Genomic DNA, 18100 nt, shown 5'->3' with positions numbered 1-18100 from the left:
CGATCGTGTTTATGTGAAACAGCCAGTAACGGCTGTTTACATTGGACGGGTTTTGTCTGCCCTTGCGCACGCGCAGAAAAAAAATGCCGTCTAGTAACGGCAACCCGCCAATGTGAGTCCGCCGTCCGTCCGTTTTTTTGCAACGGCCGGACGGCAAGTGGTTAAGGATTCCCTAAGTTTAGATGCACAGGCTACCTACCAGCCAATCTTGAGCTAGTCGGGAAAGCAATTCTGGGTGAATATTATCACTTGGAGAGAAAATTATTCATTATCCAAAATGTTACGGTTGTCACCTGGACAAAAGGGGGTTTTAGGCATTCTCTATTGGATCCAAAACCATTGTGGCTATATAACTTTAACCCCTATGATGCCCATTATTACTAAGCTATTTTCAAATTGGTTGTATCCCTTGCAAAAATCTGTCCATACATGGGGGCCTTAAATTGGATTTGAACTCAAAAAGGGACAATGTTATATTTATAGAAAACATCTAGAAATATCAATTGTGCCAAAGCAGTACTCTGAAAAAGGTACCTATTGTCATGAATTCCACCTGAGAAGCAGCAGACATCCTGACATGTGACTGCCTAGTCATTCTGGTTCTGTAACATATTAACTGTGTATATGCAATGTGAGATCATCTAAGGCAGTGCTCCCCAACCTTTTTATCGCCACGGACCGGTCAACGTTTGATAATTTTACCGTGGCCCGCTGAGGGGGGGACGTTGATTGTTTATATTTTAGATTGGAATCACCTGTCCCGATAAATCCATATTTCAAGTAGGACTCATGGTATTGTCTGTTAAAAGTTACATGTTTCTTTTATGTTGAAGGCCCTTCTTTTGTCTCTTCACTGGGCCTTTTCTTTTTCCCAAGGAAACTTTCTAACGACGTCTGTTTTTGCTAATTTGTGGGTTAAATTTGAGCAAACACAATATACACATACACCAAGCACTGTTAAACATGAGAAAGTACCGGTGAACAGAGAGAAGAGTGATACACACCTTCTCTTTACCAAAGCTACAACGCCACTGCCGCTTGCAGCCGCTCAGCTCCAGACGTCACCTAAAACCGCCCGACATCACGATATTTCGCGCATGCGCAGTATTGGTGCGGCTTTAGGTGACGTCTCTCAGCTCCCGGTTAACCTCTCGTCCTGGAAAGTCGGACAAACCCGAGAGAAATACACCACAGTAAATAAAATGGAAATAATTTAATGTTCCTTGGGCGGCCCGGTACCATTTGATCCACGGACCGGTACCGGTCCGCGGGTCCGGGGGTTGGGGACCACTGATCTAAGGCACCGCTGCCTCGCACAAGATTTGGAGTGAGATTTATGCCACTATTGTGTGGTTCACTGTTCTCCTTGCTGGACAGGAAGCTGTACACGAGGACCAGCAGTGAAAGAATCTCCCTGCACCTGCTTTGTTTATTCAGTAGATCTGTGCTTTCTCAACCTTTCTTACTGCTTCTTGAGTATTCCCCCACCAGTCATCAGAGGGGCCATTCTGACATGGGGAGCCAAAACACTGCTCCTTTACCAAGATGGCCACCTCCACATGTAGGCACAGTGCAGAACAAGGCATCATAAGTGAATAATGGGGAAAAGATCAGCTACAGGGAGACCACAGTCAAAACTGGTGAAGAGTTATTTTTGTCTGCCCAGCATTCAGGGATTGAGCCCTCTTTATTATAGATGCGTAAGCCATTTTTCTGACTTATTCGGTGTGCCTGAACTGGAATCTCCAATCAGCTTGTTACAAATATTTTACTTTTCCCATTTATATTTTACTATTCTCGTTCAGAAAATGAGAGCATCAGTATAAATAGCAGACTTAGTAATGTATATTTAATTGATTCAGCACATCAAGTACCACTAATACATATTCAGATGGCATTTCTTCTTCCAGGAGCAAAAGCTCAGCTCAGTTTCTGATGGTTAATCTCCCAGTTTGAAGAATAAATCCCAGGCCATTATAAAACTTTCAGCGTCTATAAATTAAAGAACTGAGTTGAAAGTTTATGATTTATGATTCATGTGAGTTCATTAGATTGACCTATACAGTGCCTGAATCACTGCTAGTGGTATAGCTGAATAAAGGCATCCTCTGACCTTATGGGAAGAAAATGTGCCTCAGGAATTATTTTGATCAGAGTGCATATAATTCTATATTTGTCTGTGGGAGCTTTGTGCTAATATGGGAGGACAGAGTAGAACACTGTACTTGCCACAAGTAACAGTGTGCAAAGTTACAATATAACTGTGTGTGTGTTGATTGGAAAGTGGAAAGACAGGAAGCACATGATGCAGAAAATGTGAAATACGTAGGCTAACATTGCTGACTCCACTGGCGGAACTACCAGGGTCGCAGCGTCTCCTGACACCCTCCGCGCCCCTCCTGACACCCACTGCACCCCTCCTAAGACCTTCCGCACCCCTCCTGGGACATTCCGCACCCCTCATGACACCCTCTGTACCCCTCCTGAGGCCCTCCGGACCCCTCCCGGGGCATTCCGCACCCCTCCCGGTGCATTCCGCACCCCTCCTGAGGCCCTTCGCACCCCTCCCGGGGCATTCTGCACCCCTCCCGGGACATTCCGCACATTATATATTGGGGGGAAAAAAGGTATCAAAATCATGTTTTTTTCCGGGGGGGGCCCTTTATGGTTTTCTTGCACCGGGGCCCTGAGGGTTCTAGTTACGCCTCTGGCTGACTCCAACTTCTGAAAACGCTAATTGCCTGGCTGTCACACTGATCAAGTGGTTTGAATACTTTCTCAGTCACTGATTTAGAACAAGTATGCAGATAAGGAGTTCTGATATCACATTGACTTCACTTACTACATGCTTGTTCCATTTGTGTGATTTAGGCTGAAAATAGAGGTGGCTAGCATGTTTTAGCCTACAATTTACTCTCAGTACAGCAGTGATGTGCAGTGGAGTCCATTCTTGCATTCTTGGTGAGGCATTTCCCCTGCCCGCCCCCAACCTTCCCTGTCCCTCACTTGCTCGTCACCGTTGAGGCATCGAGATCAATGTCCTCACTGTTTTTTGTTTTTTTTGATTGGACAGCATGGACCAATGGCGCTTTAACAATGGTCCAAGCCATCCACAGAGCTCAAGCCTCTAACAGCAGGTCGAGGCTGTTTGCAGCTCTTGCCACACTAAGTTAGGTTACACAAAGTAGTGGGGAAGTCCGCTGCTGTGTAACCTAACTTAGCTGTCAAAAGCCAGATTCAGCGTCGCCTGTAATTAATAAGGCAGCGCTCCGTCCATGATGGGGAGTTACCCTGCTGTGTAACCTGCTAGAAGCCGATCTGAATGGAGAAAAAGCTGTCAGCTTTTTCCTCCATAGTACTAGGTGAGGCACTGCCTCCACTGCCTCTCCTGACCACACATCCCTGCAGTACAGCAGTAAACCTGTCTTAAAGCTGAAGCGTAGTGTATGCATATAATAATGCCCCTCTCACATTAATCTGTACACCCCCCTTTTGATCAACATGCAATTCAATTTTTTAATCAAATAATTTGCTTTTTAAGCAAATATCTGTTTTAACACCCAATGGTGTCATCTCTGGGTATTTCTGCTGCCCAGTGCACATAGGAGTGGACCTGAGAGAGAACTGTCTCTTTCTGTGTCCGCTCCTTTGCTCAGTGGGCGGGTGCAATAGCCAGCCTGCTATTGGCTATTGCAATTTGAAATAGCCAATAGCAGTCTGGCTATTGCTCCCGGCTGTTTACATTCACCTGCCTGCTGGGGAAGCTAGCTAGTTACTATTAACTCTCAAGCAACCAGAAACTACAGTTCTTTGGGTTCTTTCAATGTTCTTTGCTTGATTCATGCTTTGTGTGAACGTTCACAGAGATTCAAATATACAGTACATAGGCTATAAATTGACCCCCAAGCATTGTTTTGTGAACTAAGGATCGTGTTATCACTCAAGCTGAAAAATTCTTACTATTTGTTTCAAGGTTGTTTAAAAACTGTACCTCACTGCAACTACCAACTACTGCAACTACCACCATTGTTTCCTAAACTAAACCAGAAGTATACATTATTTTAAATATTTAGTGTCCCCTGTGGGTTATTCTACTACTCAATATCTTTCTTTAGTACTTGTACCCCAGGTAATTCTTCCCATTGGGTTTTGAGGGAGCTTCTGCTTTTTATAGTGAATTTATTTTACTTAGGAAAGTACCGTAATATAAAATGTAATAAGTGTTTTGACATATTAAAACATTATATGGGGTATTTGGCAAACATTTAAATCCTATCTCCAGAAAAAAAACTACCCTCGCAGTATGGCTGCCTCTGCACTGCAAGGGATAACTGCCCATTTGTGTGTAGGGGAATTCCGTAAAGCACTTTTACTTGCCTAATCCCCACTCCAAGAGATGTGGGGAGATGGGATGAGGGGCTTACTGCCAAAACAGGGAGAATCAGGTAAGTAAAAAAAGTTCTACACAGGTCCTCTAAAAATAGAGGAGCAGTTAACCCTTTCAGTGCAGGGTTGGCAAGGGTTTTTTACCCCAGAGATAGGCTTTAAACGTAACTAAAATCTCACTATTCTTCATATGCTTGTATCCTGACAGATTGTTGCTTGCAAATGCTTTAAAATACTCTTTCTCTAAGTGAAAATGTCCCTTCCTGCTTTTCTCTCAAGTGTTTTCTTCTGGCATAGCAGAGTAACAGCCACACCCCTCTGGACAAATGTCCTTACACAGACTTGTACTGTGGCGAAGGGGAGGGGGCGTGTCAGACCAGAAAGAGGGAATGTCAGACCAGTTCTGTTACTGTGTGCTTAATACTGAGTGCAGTGGATCTAATGTTGGTGCCTATTGGACTGTTATATTTAGACTCCCTGCTCAACTACTGCAAGTGAAAGTATGACTATAAAAATAGAGGATGCTAGCACATTATCTATTTATCTGCATATCCAGTTCTATAAATTCAGTTTGGCTTTAAGGACAGTTATGTGATATTGATAGTAAGTAGTCTCATGTTAAAGGGTACTAGAGATTAGAAGATCCTTACTAGAGCTAACACTATTTTTTTTAAAGTGCTACATACATAAATAAGGTTGAGAAAAATTGCTCTAAAGTAATCAGTAGGAGCTCAGCACCTCCCTGCTACAATCCTGGCTGTTTATCTCTTGGACAGAAATGGTTGACCCTCTGACTAAGAACCTCTGGATTTAGAAGTATGCTCTCTGGGGTATCAAAACAAGGATGGGGTATATGCACCCTAGCCATCCCAGCGGCAGCTGGTCCTTTTTTTTCCTACATTGAATCCTTTTAATTACTATATACAGTATTGGACTTTATCCTTAAGCAATTAGATCCTTGAAATCACAGATTTATTGTGTCATTAGTGAATAGTGAAGATTACTTCAGCTTACTTCTCTGGGAGCCTGAACGTCAATGAATTCTTGGAAGATACGACGAGCCTTTGCTGGCAGTTTGTTCACGGAGCGGGTTTTCCTGTATTCTTCGCAGGCCATCCAGAACTCCAGATTCTCCTCACTGAATTCTGTCTGCAGGAAGGTACGGAATGCAGAGCGGCCATCTAAGGTAAAAAGACTTAGGTCAAACTCCGCACTACTTCATTTCATTCAACAGCTATAACATAAACAGTCCCTAACATCATTAATAATACAACCCCAGTTCCAGAAAAATTGGGAAACTGTGTAAAATCTACATGAAAACAAAATGCAATGATTTGCAAACCTCATAAACCCATATTTTATTCACAATAGAAAATAGAAAACATATCAAATATTTAAATTGGGAAAATGTACAATTTTAAGAAAAAAAATAAGGTAAATTTTAAATTGTTGGGGGCAGGGGTTCACCAATCTGTAAAAAGCTGTATCCAAAAACTGATGAACAATTTCAGAATAATGTTCCTTAATGTAAAATTGCAAAGACTTTAAATATATCATCATCTACAGTACAAGATATCATCAAAAGAGTCAGAGAATCTGGAGAAATCTCTGTGCACAAGGGAAACGCAATATTGGATAATCCTCAGGCGGCACTACATTAAAAACAGGCAGAATTCTGTGATTCTGTGATGGAAATCACTGCATGGGCTCAGGAATACTTCCAAAAATCACTGAAATTGGTCCCTAATTTTGCCATGTGGCACTGTTAAGTGAAATAATTCAGAAAAAAAGTTTGTTGTTTGATAGGGCTGTGTTTATAAACAAGGGCATGCCACATCCTGATGCTGTGTGTCATGTCTTTGTTGATGTATGAAAACATGCAATTGACATTTGGCTGGAGCTGCCCATCAAAAGTAGCTCATTCAACATACAAATTTATGCAGCAAAGTCTTAAACAGATTCCAGGTATGTTTATGTACTTTGGTATACTCACATTTATGAGACAGGAGTAGATCAAATGATCGGGCCCATCGTCTAGCTTCCTCTACGGTCAGTCGTCTGTGGGAGCGAAAGATATACATAATCCTTGTTTTGCTGGTTCTAGAACACAGGGAACATTAATAAGGCTGAACTGTCTATTGGACACAAGAACAGAAGTAGAATAATAATTTCACACTCGGGAGTGGGTTGAGGTCAGTTTCCCTTGGCCCAGGTCCATAATGTGTACCGAATCTATATAACATCCCATCTGTGCATCAGTCTCAGATCTAGGCTTCCCAGGGATCACGGGCCTTGTTTAGTTTCCAGTTATACCTAGCCATTCTCATATGAAGAGGTTGGTTTTTATGAAGGATATTTTCTACTTGCTCCAGTTTCAGACCCAACTTAATACCCCTCAAGTAGGGCACTGTGAGGTCTGAACCCAGTTCTGAGATCAGCTGTCCTGAGACATTATTAGGAAATATGCTTCCAGATACAAATTGCATTCTTTATGTATCTATGGGAGCACCTCCTCTGACAACCAGTCTGTGTTTGCACAGCTAATTTCAGAGTCAGACTTAAACTTTAACTAGAAGACATTTTGTTTTTAATCACACTGAGGGGAATTCATGAAAACTGGAGCAGACAAAATCTAGAGCAGCTGTGCACAGCAACCAATCAGCTTCTTCCTCATTTTCAAATCTTAACTGAGCAAACTGAAGAGAGAAGCCGATTGGTTGCCCTGGGCAACTGCTCCAGATTTTGTCTGCTCCAGTGTTCATAAATTCCCTCCACTGTTTATCAAAAACAACCGTTGTTAGTTTATGGGCAGCCGGATCTAAATGGACGGGCATCCATTTACATCCGGATACGCCCGACTCCAGCCAGGTCCAGAAAACCAAACAGATCAGAGACACATTTCGCCAGACTGATCATGTCGGATTAGGGGGAACCGGAATGTAAACGGACGCCTGTCTGTTTAGATATGGCTTCCCATAGACTAACATAGGTTCGCTAATGTCAGTTTTTTCCCCATTCGCAAGATGGAGGAAAAAAATTGCACAGACATGGATGTCACAACGGTGAAATCTGTTCCAAACAGGAGGGGTTCCCCTCCTTATCGGACCGTGCGAAAGGGGCCTTACTTTTTGTCTATGCTCCCTCACTCCAGCATCAGCTGCACATCATTGCTCAGGACCAGCTCCATGATGATGACAATGATAGACCATGTGTGTTTAATGAGTGTTGGGAAGGCTTCCCCGGGGGTGCAGGAGCACAACTGGGAGACATTTGTCACACAATAACAGGAAGTACCTGAACAAAGATCTTTAAGGCAAGATCACCATGTATTTTATTTTAGCAAAGGTTGAATACTACTTTTGGAATTACACGTACCGGTAAATGCTTATGTGATTTTTTGTGGTTGAGTTTAGATTTACTTTAATAAACCAAATATGAGCAAGGGAAAAGGGATTATAAAGCAAAACATACATATTTATGGGCCTGCTGGTCCTACTCTAATCTCAACCCTCATCTCCATCTCTAATATCAACCCTCATCTCCATCTCTGATATCAACCCTCATCTCCATCTCTAACCTCAACCCTCATCTCCATCTCTAACCTCAACCCTCATCTCCATCTCTAACCTCAACCCTCATCTCCATCGCTAATGATTTCCACTAGCTGCCGATGTATGTCTACTGCCTATAGAGAGAAATGGTATGTGACATGAGGGGTTGAGATTAAAGGCCGGCTTCGCTATCTCTATGCTATTTGAAAGGTAAGATGGTGGTGCCCAATGGGTAATAACTGGAGCAAAGCTTTCGTTTGCTGAATATGCCCTGGCAACAATTTTTCATTAGAATGATCGTTTGGCAGTCAGATCTTCCATGATCCATTGACCAGAACCCTCAATGTCTGTAGATAACCTGATATCCTGACAGGGCAAACCACAGGTTTACTTTAATTCAAGCTGTTTATACTTTCCTTACCTCCCCTGCCGCTCTGTTGAATTAAAGTAACATATGTATGGGATAAGGGGGAGTAAGGAGCAAGTAACTGACTCCCTTTCCTACCATGTAATAGAGCTGGTACAGGTCAATGGCTGCTAAGGCACACAGCGCAGGCACATGGGAGCAGGGAAAGGGACTTGGAGGTTACTCATGGCTTCGTCTCTTTGCTCCCAATGTGGCATAGAGAGGTGTGAATTGTAAATATAAGCATCTGTGGTGGCCAGTGGTAATGAGAAACTATCACTTTCAACAGGTTCACTTTGAAGTGTAGTCTTTGTGACTTTTCTACAAAAATTGATCTAATGTTCTTATAGCAATATTCTTGCTCCTTTGTAGTGTTGGTTGTTGCTTGCTGCATATGCAGTGAAAACAACACTGCATTGTACAGTATTGTGTGTGGCCCACACACAATACTGTATTATGAGTCATCCACTGACAGATGTGTCTGTGAAACTACAGTATTAGCACATTAAGATGAAGGTTAAATGATGTGAAAAGCTTAATGATCTGCACTATCCCAGGAGTAATGCAATACACTTTCATGGCATATAATTAATAAAAAACAGATTACTGCAGAAATGTAATTTGTGAGTTTTGGGAATCACTTAAAACATTTATATGCATAAACAATGTAATAAAAGTATTATTATTTTAAATAGATTAGTGTAATATATGAAAATGTCACTAAGGCTTAGTCTCCACGGTGCCGGATGCAGAAACAAAGCATTCAGCGCTGTGTTCGGCCCACCAGCACTCAACCTTGGCTTGGAACACTATCCCTGCCCAGTGGAGGAATCAAGATGTCAATGACGTGGTGCAAATCGAACATGGCAATGGAAATGATCCTAAAGTTAGATATATGTTTATATGCTAAGTGAATGCATGCTAGGTTATATGTAAGTGTAACCCTTCCAGGTATGCTGCTTAATGATGCTTAATATATACATCAAGCCTGCAGATGTTAAAAAGAATGAAATAATATTACTCAATTTCTTAGCTGCTCCTCTCTATTTTGCAAAATTCACTATTTATTAATGATCCATAATCATGTATTTAATTGCAAGAATTAAAATATTGGCCTAGTATGAGATAGTATGCTTGAGAATTGGTGAATCACACATTGCAAATTCACAAATGCAAAGATTGTATTCCTCTATATTACTGCCATATGCAAAGTGTACGCCCCATTTCATACCCAACTGATGCATCTTAATTTCTGCTTACACTCCTCTAGTTTCTGATCATTTTCAGTCATTTTAATGAAGAATACACAAAGCAGCCAAATAGCCATCATGTTTATTGTACTGATAACTCTGAACTAATAAAAAGTGAAATCCTATTGCATAACATTGCTTTTAGCTCATATGTCAAATTTTGTATAACGTGGCCCCCATCTGCATCTTGTTGAATCTCTAGTGAATGAGCATAAGGCAGCCAGTCTTGAATCAGGGCCTCGGTGTAGCTCCAGGGACCATGGGCTCAGTCACATTCAATGCATTTGCTATACTGCTGGAGTGTATCAAGCTTAAACTGAACAATGTCTGTTACCCAGTAAGTAGACTCTGAAAAGACAAAAGGACTTTCCTAAAGAAAGCCTGTACTGAGAGAAATATGAAGGCTGACCTATGTCAGAAAATGCTCGTTACTTGGCTCTCTCTCTGTTATGTTCTGATTAACTGACCTAGAAAGAACAAGCATGAAGATCAGGAAAATAAGAGAATAGTAAGTGTTCATAACCAATGGACCAGAATAACATCCAGTTAGCTAGTATTTTTATGAGAGGGGTGGGGGGACAGCAGGGCAGCCATCAGGGGGGTACGGCTGATACTCATGTAAGGGGCCCGGGCAGCCTGGGGGGCCCACCCGGGTCCCTTACATGACTATTGGCGGACGGTGAAGGGCAAGGAGGCAGAGACATGGCCCTAGCAGCGCAGGGCCCCAGCATTGCCGCTCCAGCGGCTTTGAGACAAGCTAAGGCCCCATCAGCGACGCTGCTCGTCTGATGTCGGACTGGCCGGAAGTGACGTCACTTCTGGCCGGTCCGGCAGCAGACGAGGCCATGTGTTCAGGTATGAGGAGCTAGGAAGGAGGGAGGGGGGGTATGCAGCCCTGACCAGCCCACCTGAGACCCCTTCAGAGCCCACCATAGACAGTCTCAGATGGGCTGTGCAGCATCTATGGTGGGCTCTGCAGGTTCACTCTCAGGTGGGTCCTGTGTCCAGCGCGTCCCTAAGCCCTGCGTCCAGCGGGTCACTAAGCCCTTTGTCTAGCGGAGAGGGGGGGACCCAGTCTAAAGCCGTGTAAGGGGCCCCAAAATTTCTGATGGCTGCGCTGGGGGACAGTAATAGCAGCCTTCTTACTTTCTCACAGCAGGTTTTCTTTAAATACCTTAGTCACAAGGCATCCTATGCAGGAGCCTTGGGCAAATGGGCCTAGCTATAACCTTAATGCTACTGCAGTAAGCAAGGGGATAGTACAATTTTCTCAAAGCTGTGCACCTGTCACTTTACAAGGAAGGATGCACTTGTAGGCAGTTGATGTCTGATGGGATGAGCTATTACAGACAATTCAAATTGTGCAGCTTCTCTGCTCCTATTTCAATCCTTACCAATGTCAATCTAAGTGATGTGGGATGGGGGAAGCTGCTTTGCCTAGGTTCGTCTAAGATCGGGTGTGTTCGCCGGAATGCTCGGCTGATGTCTCGGTCGTTGGGTTCGGCTAATGGTTCGGCTGCTTTCGCGGGCTATACGGGCTTTTGTGAATAGCCCGTACAGCACCCCCTCGGTTCTCCTGAACCGAAGGGGTCCTGGTGCTGAAGCTAGCCGAAGGATCGGCCGAAGCTACGGCCAGATCCTTCGGCAGCTTTGTGAATAGACCCTAAAATGTGTATGGTTCTTTAAAGTATATATGAAGCATAAACTTTCTTTCATTTTGGATAGAGTTGGGGATGATTAAAGTCGCTGTCAATTTTTTTTTTTTTTTTTTTATTGCCATCTGTGTCTCATGTCCTATTTCCCTTCACTTTCTGTCCTGTAGACTCAACAGGAAGCTCGAGGATATGTTTCCAATGTGAGGGACATTCCTTCTTAGATAGTAGTCGTCGGTACAAGTGTCCACCATTGGAAGATTTCCCCTTTATTCATGTTTTGGTGGCAACTCAGAATTTTGGATTTACCCTCATTTTAATTCCCAGTGATCAGGACAATTAGAGAGGGTGGCTCTCCCTAACGGGTACAAAGACAGCAATACAGACATGACAGTGGTTCTATCATCTAACCACTCTAACCAAACCATAAAAAAAAGTTGTGCCTTCAGTTATACTTTAGGCTTTAGTAATACTAGAACCTGACATATTTTCAACACAACCTGAAACCAGGGCTGGGGTTACATGTTAACCAGATCTGAGGGGATCTGATTCACCTATGACCCATAAGAAGATTTGCTGCTTTTTTACAACCCATCAGCTGAGAAGATTCGCCCAGGCATCTTCCCAAATGTATCACATTTGTTACTGTCTGCCCGGCATCTAGATACTCCATTGTTCAGTGGGGACATTTAAGTCTAAGGCCCCTTTCACCTTCCATTCCGATCAGCAGGGGATCCATGCATGGACACATGTCCCCCGATTACCCCCAATCCATCATGATCAGGTATGCCAAAATTTAACTCTGTTCCATTTGATTTTCCAGACCTGGCCAGAGTCGGGGGTAATCGGATGAAAATGGAGGCGTGTCCATTTAGATCGGGCTGCTCATAGACTAACACTGGGCTTGTGATCAGATCTGCCTGAAAAACTGCCAGGCGGACCTGAAAGGACCACTCGTGTGAAAGGGCTCTTAGAATCATTTAGTATATTAATAAACAGCCAAAACACAGTCACTGGCACAGTTCACTTTAATACAGTTAAAAAATGTGAATCACTGATTTTACAAATAATTTGGCACTGATTCCTATGAAGACTGTCTGCACTCAATCCCTCCCTGACAACAATGTCCACATCCATCATTAATTTTACGCACGGGAAATGAGGATTTGTGGCGAAAAGCATGTCCTGACCCCATGACTTCCCTACTCAACAGAACAAGAGCTGGTTGCAGGTCTTCACCCGCAGTCAAATTATGAGAATAACTGATACCTCTGGAAAACCAACATGCTTGATTCCACTCCTTTTGTAGAGCACAAAAATAGTATGTATGCATACTGTATATCAAAGAGGTTGCAACTTACTTAAGAGCCTGATTGGGCTTAGTGTCATACTGTAGAGTGGAGAAGTCACTTAGAGAATCTGATTTCTGTGATAGACAACTCAGGTGAGTGCGGATTCCTCGGCTCCTGCTGGGAATGACAAGACGATAGTCAAAAAGTCAGTGCAAACACACACTGATGCAGATAATAGACCTGAACACCACTTTGTTTATGGACAATACTGTAGATAGATCAGTAAATGTTGAATCAAATCAAATGTTTATACAGTAATGACAACACAATGACAATAACAATGATAAATGTGCGGTTTCGTACAACATGCTGTTTACTAATTACAAACTAGAGTAAAGTAAACCTGGCAGAAAGAATTGCCAACCCTCCATCACCATTCTGTACTAGGCACACCCTGGTCTCCAACAGCTCCCACCACTGCCACCCCTACAAAGGTTCCAGCAATTGACAATACCTAACTGAAAACGTTTATGAACTTTGAAGAGATTAGTGGTAGATTTACTCAGAAGAATCTGGGAGATTATTGGGAGATTAGTTGGCTTCCATTCAAACTTGGCTCAGTGTTGTGTGTATTGCCAGGGTCCTCTATAAGTTTCTACATGACTCATCCAGTGGGTGAATGTGGCACACAAGTCTTTTTCCTTTTTCATAATTGAAAAGGAAATATTTGGTATTTCCTAGCATAAATATATTCCAACAATCTGAAAAACCCCATGTTATCAAATCAATGGGTTGCGTTAACGCAGCAAGCAGCATATTGCAGGTAAACGCAAGGATAGGGGAAGGATGTGTGGCCATCAGGTTCCTTCCTGCACTGGAGGCCTCTCTTTGGGAGAGCCCCTGACCTTGTACTCGATGGTCAACTTCGGCTGACCTAAAGGAAAAGGTCAACCTGGCTTCGGCTAGATGGACAAGAGCGCTCTGCTCCTGTCTGGAGCCTTGCGCCCAAGGGGGTCATGGATGGAGCCCTATCTCTTTGGGAGATGGACCATGAGACACACCCTAGTGCTATTTTATATGGGTATTCTCATACACTTTTTTTGTTCTCTGTGGTGTTTAATTGTATGTACATCCACTGAGGGCTTCAAAAGAGAAATAAAAAGCAACTACAAGAGAGCTTTGCAAGAGCTTACAATCTACACTACTTCTCATTTAAACTAATTATTTTTTATTATAAACACATTTGTTTACTTTTGCGTAGTTCAGGGCAACATTTGACAGAGCATATCTAAACCCACTAAACCCAACAAAAATATAGTATATGGCAGCAGTGGCTGCATTATTTTTCTGTTTTTAGGAATGTTTCTCTTTACACTCTTTAAATAGTAGTAATGGATTTTTATATACAGATTTATACATGAAATGTCATATATATAGACAGCTGTGAGTGAAATTGGTTTGGGGGAGGGGATTTGGGTTCAAAAGAGGGACTGTCTCTCCAAAAAAAGAAGGAGGGTTTGGTACTATGAACCCTTATAATTTTTAGCTTATCACCTGACAAAGACCTCAAGAAGTCCTAATTGTCATTCATGTATATCCACTGGATGCTTGTTTGTTCATAGAATGGCCATGTCTACTTAGTGTGAATTAAACACGTGTACATGAAATGAGAGGATAGGAAAGAAAAAAGAAGCAGACAGAGATTACAGGCCCTTACTATTTACTGCTATTGACTACTAGACTGATTAGACACGGCGCTCCTGAGAGGATAAACCATTACACGTCACCAATGCATGTTTAATGAGTCAGTGTTGTGTCTCCATGGGGAGGCAAATTCCAAATTCCACAACTTCAATATTTCCAGAAAGGAACTCATTGATTCATAAAGGAAAATACAGAAATGGAAATTAATGATTATATATACATGAATAAGAGTTTCAAAGAGAAATGGGATCACTTATATTATTGTTAACTGGAATATATATTTTATTGCAATAAAATATTTTTTTTATCATTGGTAATCTAAGGGATTTTTATATATAAACATTTATTTTGCCTAAATCAACAGGTACACTTGCCAGCCACGAGAAGAAAACAAATCTTTCATGGAGACAAAGGTATATAACAGGAGATCATATTTAGGAGGGGGCTAATGAAGAAATATTATATTCAGATGCTATTGGGTGACATTCTGACCTTGCAAGAACAGAAAGTGATATCAAGTATTATCTGGAAATATTCCATGTAATTGTTGATTATTCTGCTCTATGTGGAACTTGAATGACATACACCATCCGGTGGATTATCAATAGGTGCCTAAGCCTGGGAATAAAGAACACTAAGCATGATTTGCTGTGACCTGCAGTAGATACAAACAGTTGCAAATTTGTGTGATTGCTTCCAACTATCACTGGTCCCTGGAAGCAATAAACGTGTAACTGACCTCAAGAAGTGAATATTTACAGTGTTATAGCGACAAATATAAAAAGGATAATTGCATATAAATAGTGCACTGAAAAAAAATTACATTTTGTCTGGAATTCCTACTAAAAAATATCAGTGCGCTTTTGGTATATGAGTGTGCCCAGGCACTCCTGTGCCTACCGCCCCATAGCTGTATATCTGCAGTGTGAGATCTAAGACACTGCTATCTCTGACTGCTGGTCTTATGAGATTAGATGATGTCACTATTTTGCTGTTCACTGTTGTACTTGCTGGAGTCTGTGACATGGGGTAGCAAAGTCCTGCCTCTACCAAGATGCCCTCCTTCAAACAGCAACACAGATCAGAGCAAGGCATGGTAAGTTAGTAATGGGAAAATATCAGCTGCAGTGAGACTACAGCCAATAATGGTGACTAGACCTTTGCCCCCTGCCTGCCTTTTTTTTGGCACAGCTAACAGAATTCAGTTCCGCTTGAAGAAATCAGATTAATGTTTACATGTTCCAAGGTTTTGATTCAGTTATGGACAACTGCCCAAATATTATGAATGGCTGAACATTTTCACCGACATTCCCATAACAGCATTAGGCTTCTCTTGCATTTTTATAATGATAATTATACACACAGACACAGTTGGGAGATTGTAGAGTGCTGTATTACATACAGAAATCTACCCATTGTGTGGGAGGTAATGTACAAATACATAATCATGTCCAAATTAAATAAACATGTGATGGGGACAGTGCGATTAGATGACAGTCAAATGCAGAAAAAAATGTTTTGCCATTAATATTTTGTTAATTGAGTTTACAGATAACTTTGACCCCTCTAACACAGAAGTTAAAACAAAACAAAAGCCTGGACCCAGTTTTACAACCTTGGTACGTGGCGTGCTAGGAAAACTGTACATACAGTAATTGTGCAACTACAGTAAACTCCCCGTTATCCATGGGGGATTGGTAGATTCTGGATAAATTGAGTTTCTGGTTGTTTGAGAGTTACTATTAAAAATAGGTCTAACTAATGCCATACCCAGGGCTTGAAAAATTTTAGGGTGTCTCACCAGTCAGTCAAAAATTTCACCAGTCAGCATGACCGGACTATTGGCCTTGCAATTTATGTTAACATTTTTTGGGGACAGATAGAGCTTTCTTTTGGAGTTATATAATCACCTCGGGGGTTATTTTTTTTACTATATAATGAAAAAAGTACCGTAAATGTAAAAGAAAAAAAAGTTTCCCTACACTATGTTATAAAACATTTATTATTACCCATATTTTTGGTAAAACATAAAAGTCAGGGTCACGTCGGGTAAATAGACACCAAACATGTCAAGCCTTAAAATTGCGTGCACCCGCAAAAATCGCAAAAAATGCCCATAGGCGATGATTAAAGCGCTTTTACTGCTCATCAGTTTAGTGTTATCGGTGATTGATGGCCCTAAAATTATTGCTCTCACTCCGACATTTGCGGCGATATGTAACATGTGCGGCACTATAGGCGCAATTGGCGTTTTCACACGTAGGCGCACCCGACGCATATCTGAGTGTGTATGTGGTGGACTGGGACTTAAACAAATTGTTTTCTTTTTAAAAAAATTTGTATGCTTTATTTTTTTTAGGATTCTTTAATTTTTGTATTACTTTTTTTTTTTGACACACAACTTTATTGCTATTACATCGGGGGCTAAGAAGCTCTGCTGGTGGAACAGTGTGAAGGACTCTGATGGTGGATCAGTTTGAGGACTCTGATGGTGGATCAGTTTGAGGACTCTGATGGTGGATCAGTTTGAGGGAATCTGATGGCGGATCAGTTTGAGGAACTCTGATGGTGGATGAGTTACAGGGGCTCTGATGGTGGAACAGTTCAAGGGGCTCTGATGGTGGATGAGTTTGAGGGGCTCTGATGGTGGATGAGTTTGAGGGGCTCTGATGGTGGATGAGTTTGTGGGGCTCTGATGGTGAATTATTTTGAGGGGCTCTGATGGTGGATGAGTTACAGGGGCTCTGATGGTGGATGAGTTACAGGGGCTCTGATGGTGGATCAGTTCAAGGGGCTCTGATGGTGAATTATTTTTAGGGGCTCTGATGGTGGATGAGTTTGAGGGGCTCTGAAGGTGGATTAGTTTGAGGGGCTCTGATGGTGGATGAGTTTGAGGGACTCTGATGGTGAATGATTTTTAGGGGCTCTGATGGTGAATGAGTTTGAGGGGCTCTGATGGTGAATGATTTTTGGGGGCTCTGATGGTGAATGAGTTTGAGGGGCTCTGATGGTGGATCATTTTTAGGGGCTCTGACGGTGGATTAGTTTGAGGGGCTCTGATGGTGGATTAGTTTGAGGGATTCTACAAGTTAATCAGGGAAAGTTACAGCAAACATGTGTATTCCTGCTTCACATTGAATCTTTACCTTTTAATTACCAACAGGTTTGAGGCAGGATTAAGTAAATATACAGCTAAGAAAGAAAACCCCTTTAATCAATTCTAATCACCCACATTGGTGGAGGCAGCATACGCTGACAATGTTTTTGTTCTTATGATGCAGTTTTCATTGTCATGTATCATGGCTGAACCCACAGAACTGCTGAGTGTATTGTGTGTAGGCAGAAGGTGACAAAGTAAATGTTCCATGTGCCTACTTCTCAAACTGGCTGTGTTTTGTCTATGCTCCAAATTAATCGTAATGGAAAAGGGCATTTCCTAGTTCTGCATAGAGTGAGCCTGACCTTGATTATCTACCTGTTTTCAGCATGTACATGCAGAGAATAAATTGTGACTGCTTCAGCGAATATTTGTTTTAAAAACCACGGGAAACACAATACATTGAATGTGTTTGTTCCATTGTGCTGTGTGAATAGGTGTAATTAAGGAACTACTAATACTGCAAAAAAAATTTTGACTTATGACAGCTCGTAATAACACATCATCGGTCCTATGTAAAAAGGCAAAGTTCATGTGCAAAGGACAGGAACCTATACTTAACAATTAGCAAACTATCTTTCACTAACAACAGTAAATGACGTCTGGCTGATTTGGGCTAATGTATTCTGCAGATTGTCCTTGTTTTCATCTTCCTTACTAAATATGGCTGCATTTTAAATATGTACAGTATATACTATATAT

The 18100-nt window shown here is 41.9% G+C and overlaps 1 protein-coding gene across 3 annotated transcripts in view; it reads right to left on the bottom strand.

Annotated features, from left to right (window-relative positions):
• Positions 1-18100, bottom strand: part of LOC108792575 (regulator of G-protein signaling 8-like) — a 39678-nt gene that overhangs the window by 5013 nt on the left and 16565 nt on the right. Inside the window, exons 2-4 of one of the 3 annotated variants that reach the window (XM_018563378.1) lie at positions 12607-12714; positions 6380-6486; positions 5401-5567 (exon numbers count right to left, since the gene is read on the bottom strand). In XM_018563378.1, the coding sequence (XP_018418880.1) occupies positions 5401-5567; positions 6380-6486; positions 12607-12714 (382 nt within the window). The remainder of the gene's footprint in view (positions 1-5400; positions 5568-6379; positions 6487-12606; positions 12715-18100) is intronic. The other 2 variants (XM_018563381.1, XM_018563379.1) reach the window with 2 other exon arrangements.

This window comes from Nanorana parkeri, unplaced genomic scaffold (assembly GCF_000935625.1).
Source record: "Nanorana parkeri isolate BGI_ZX_2015 unplaced genomic scaffold, ASM93562v1 scaffold660, whole genome shotgun sequence".
NCBI lineage: Eukaryota > Metazoa > Chordata > Amphibia > Anura > Dicroglossidae > Nanorana > Nanorana parkeri.
This window is presented reverse-complemented; position numbering and strand designations above follow the sequence as displayed.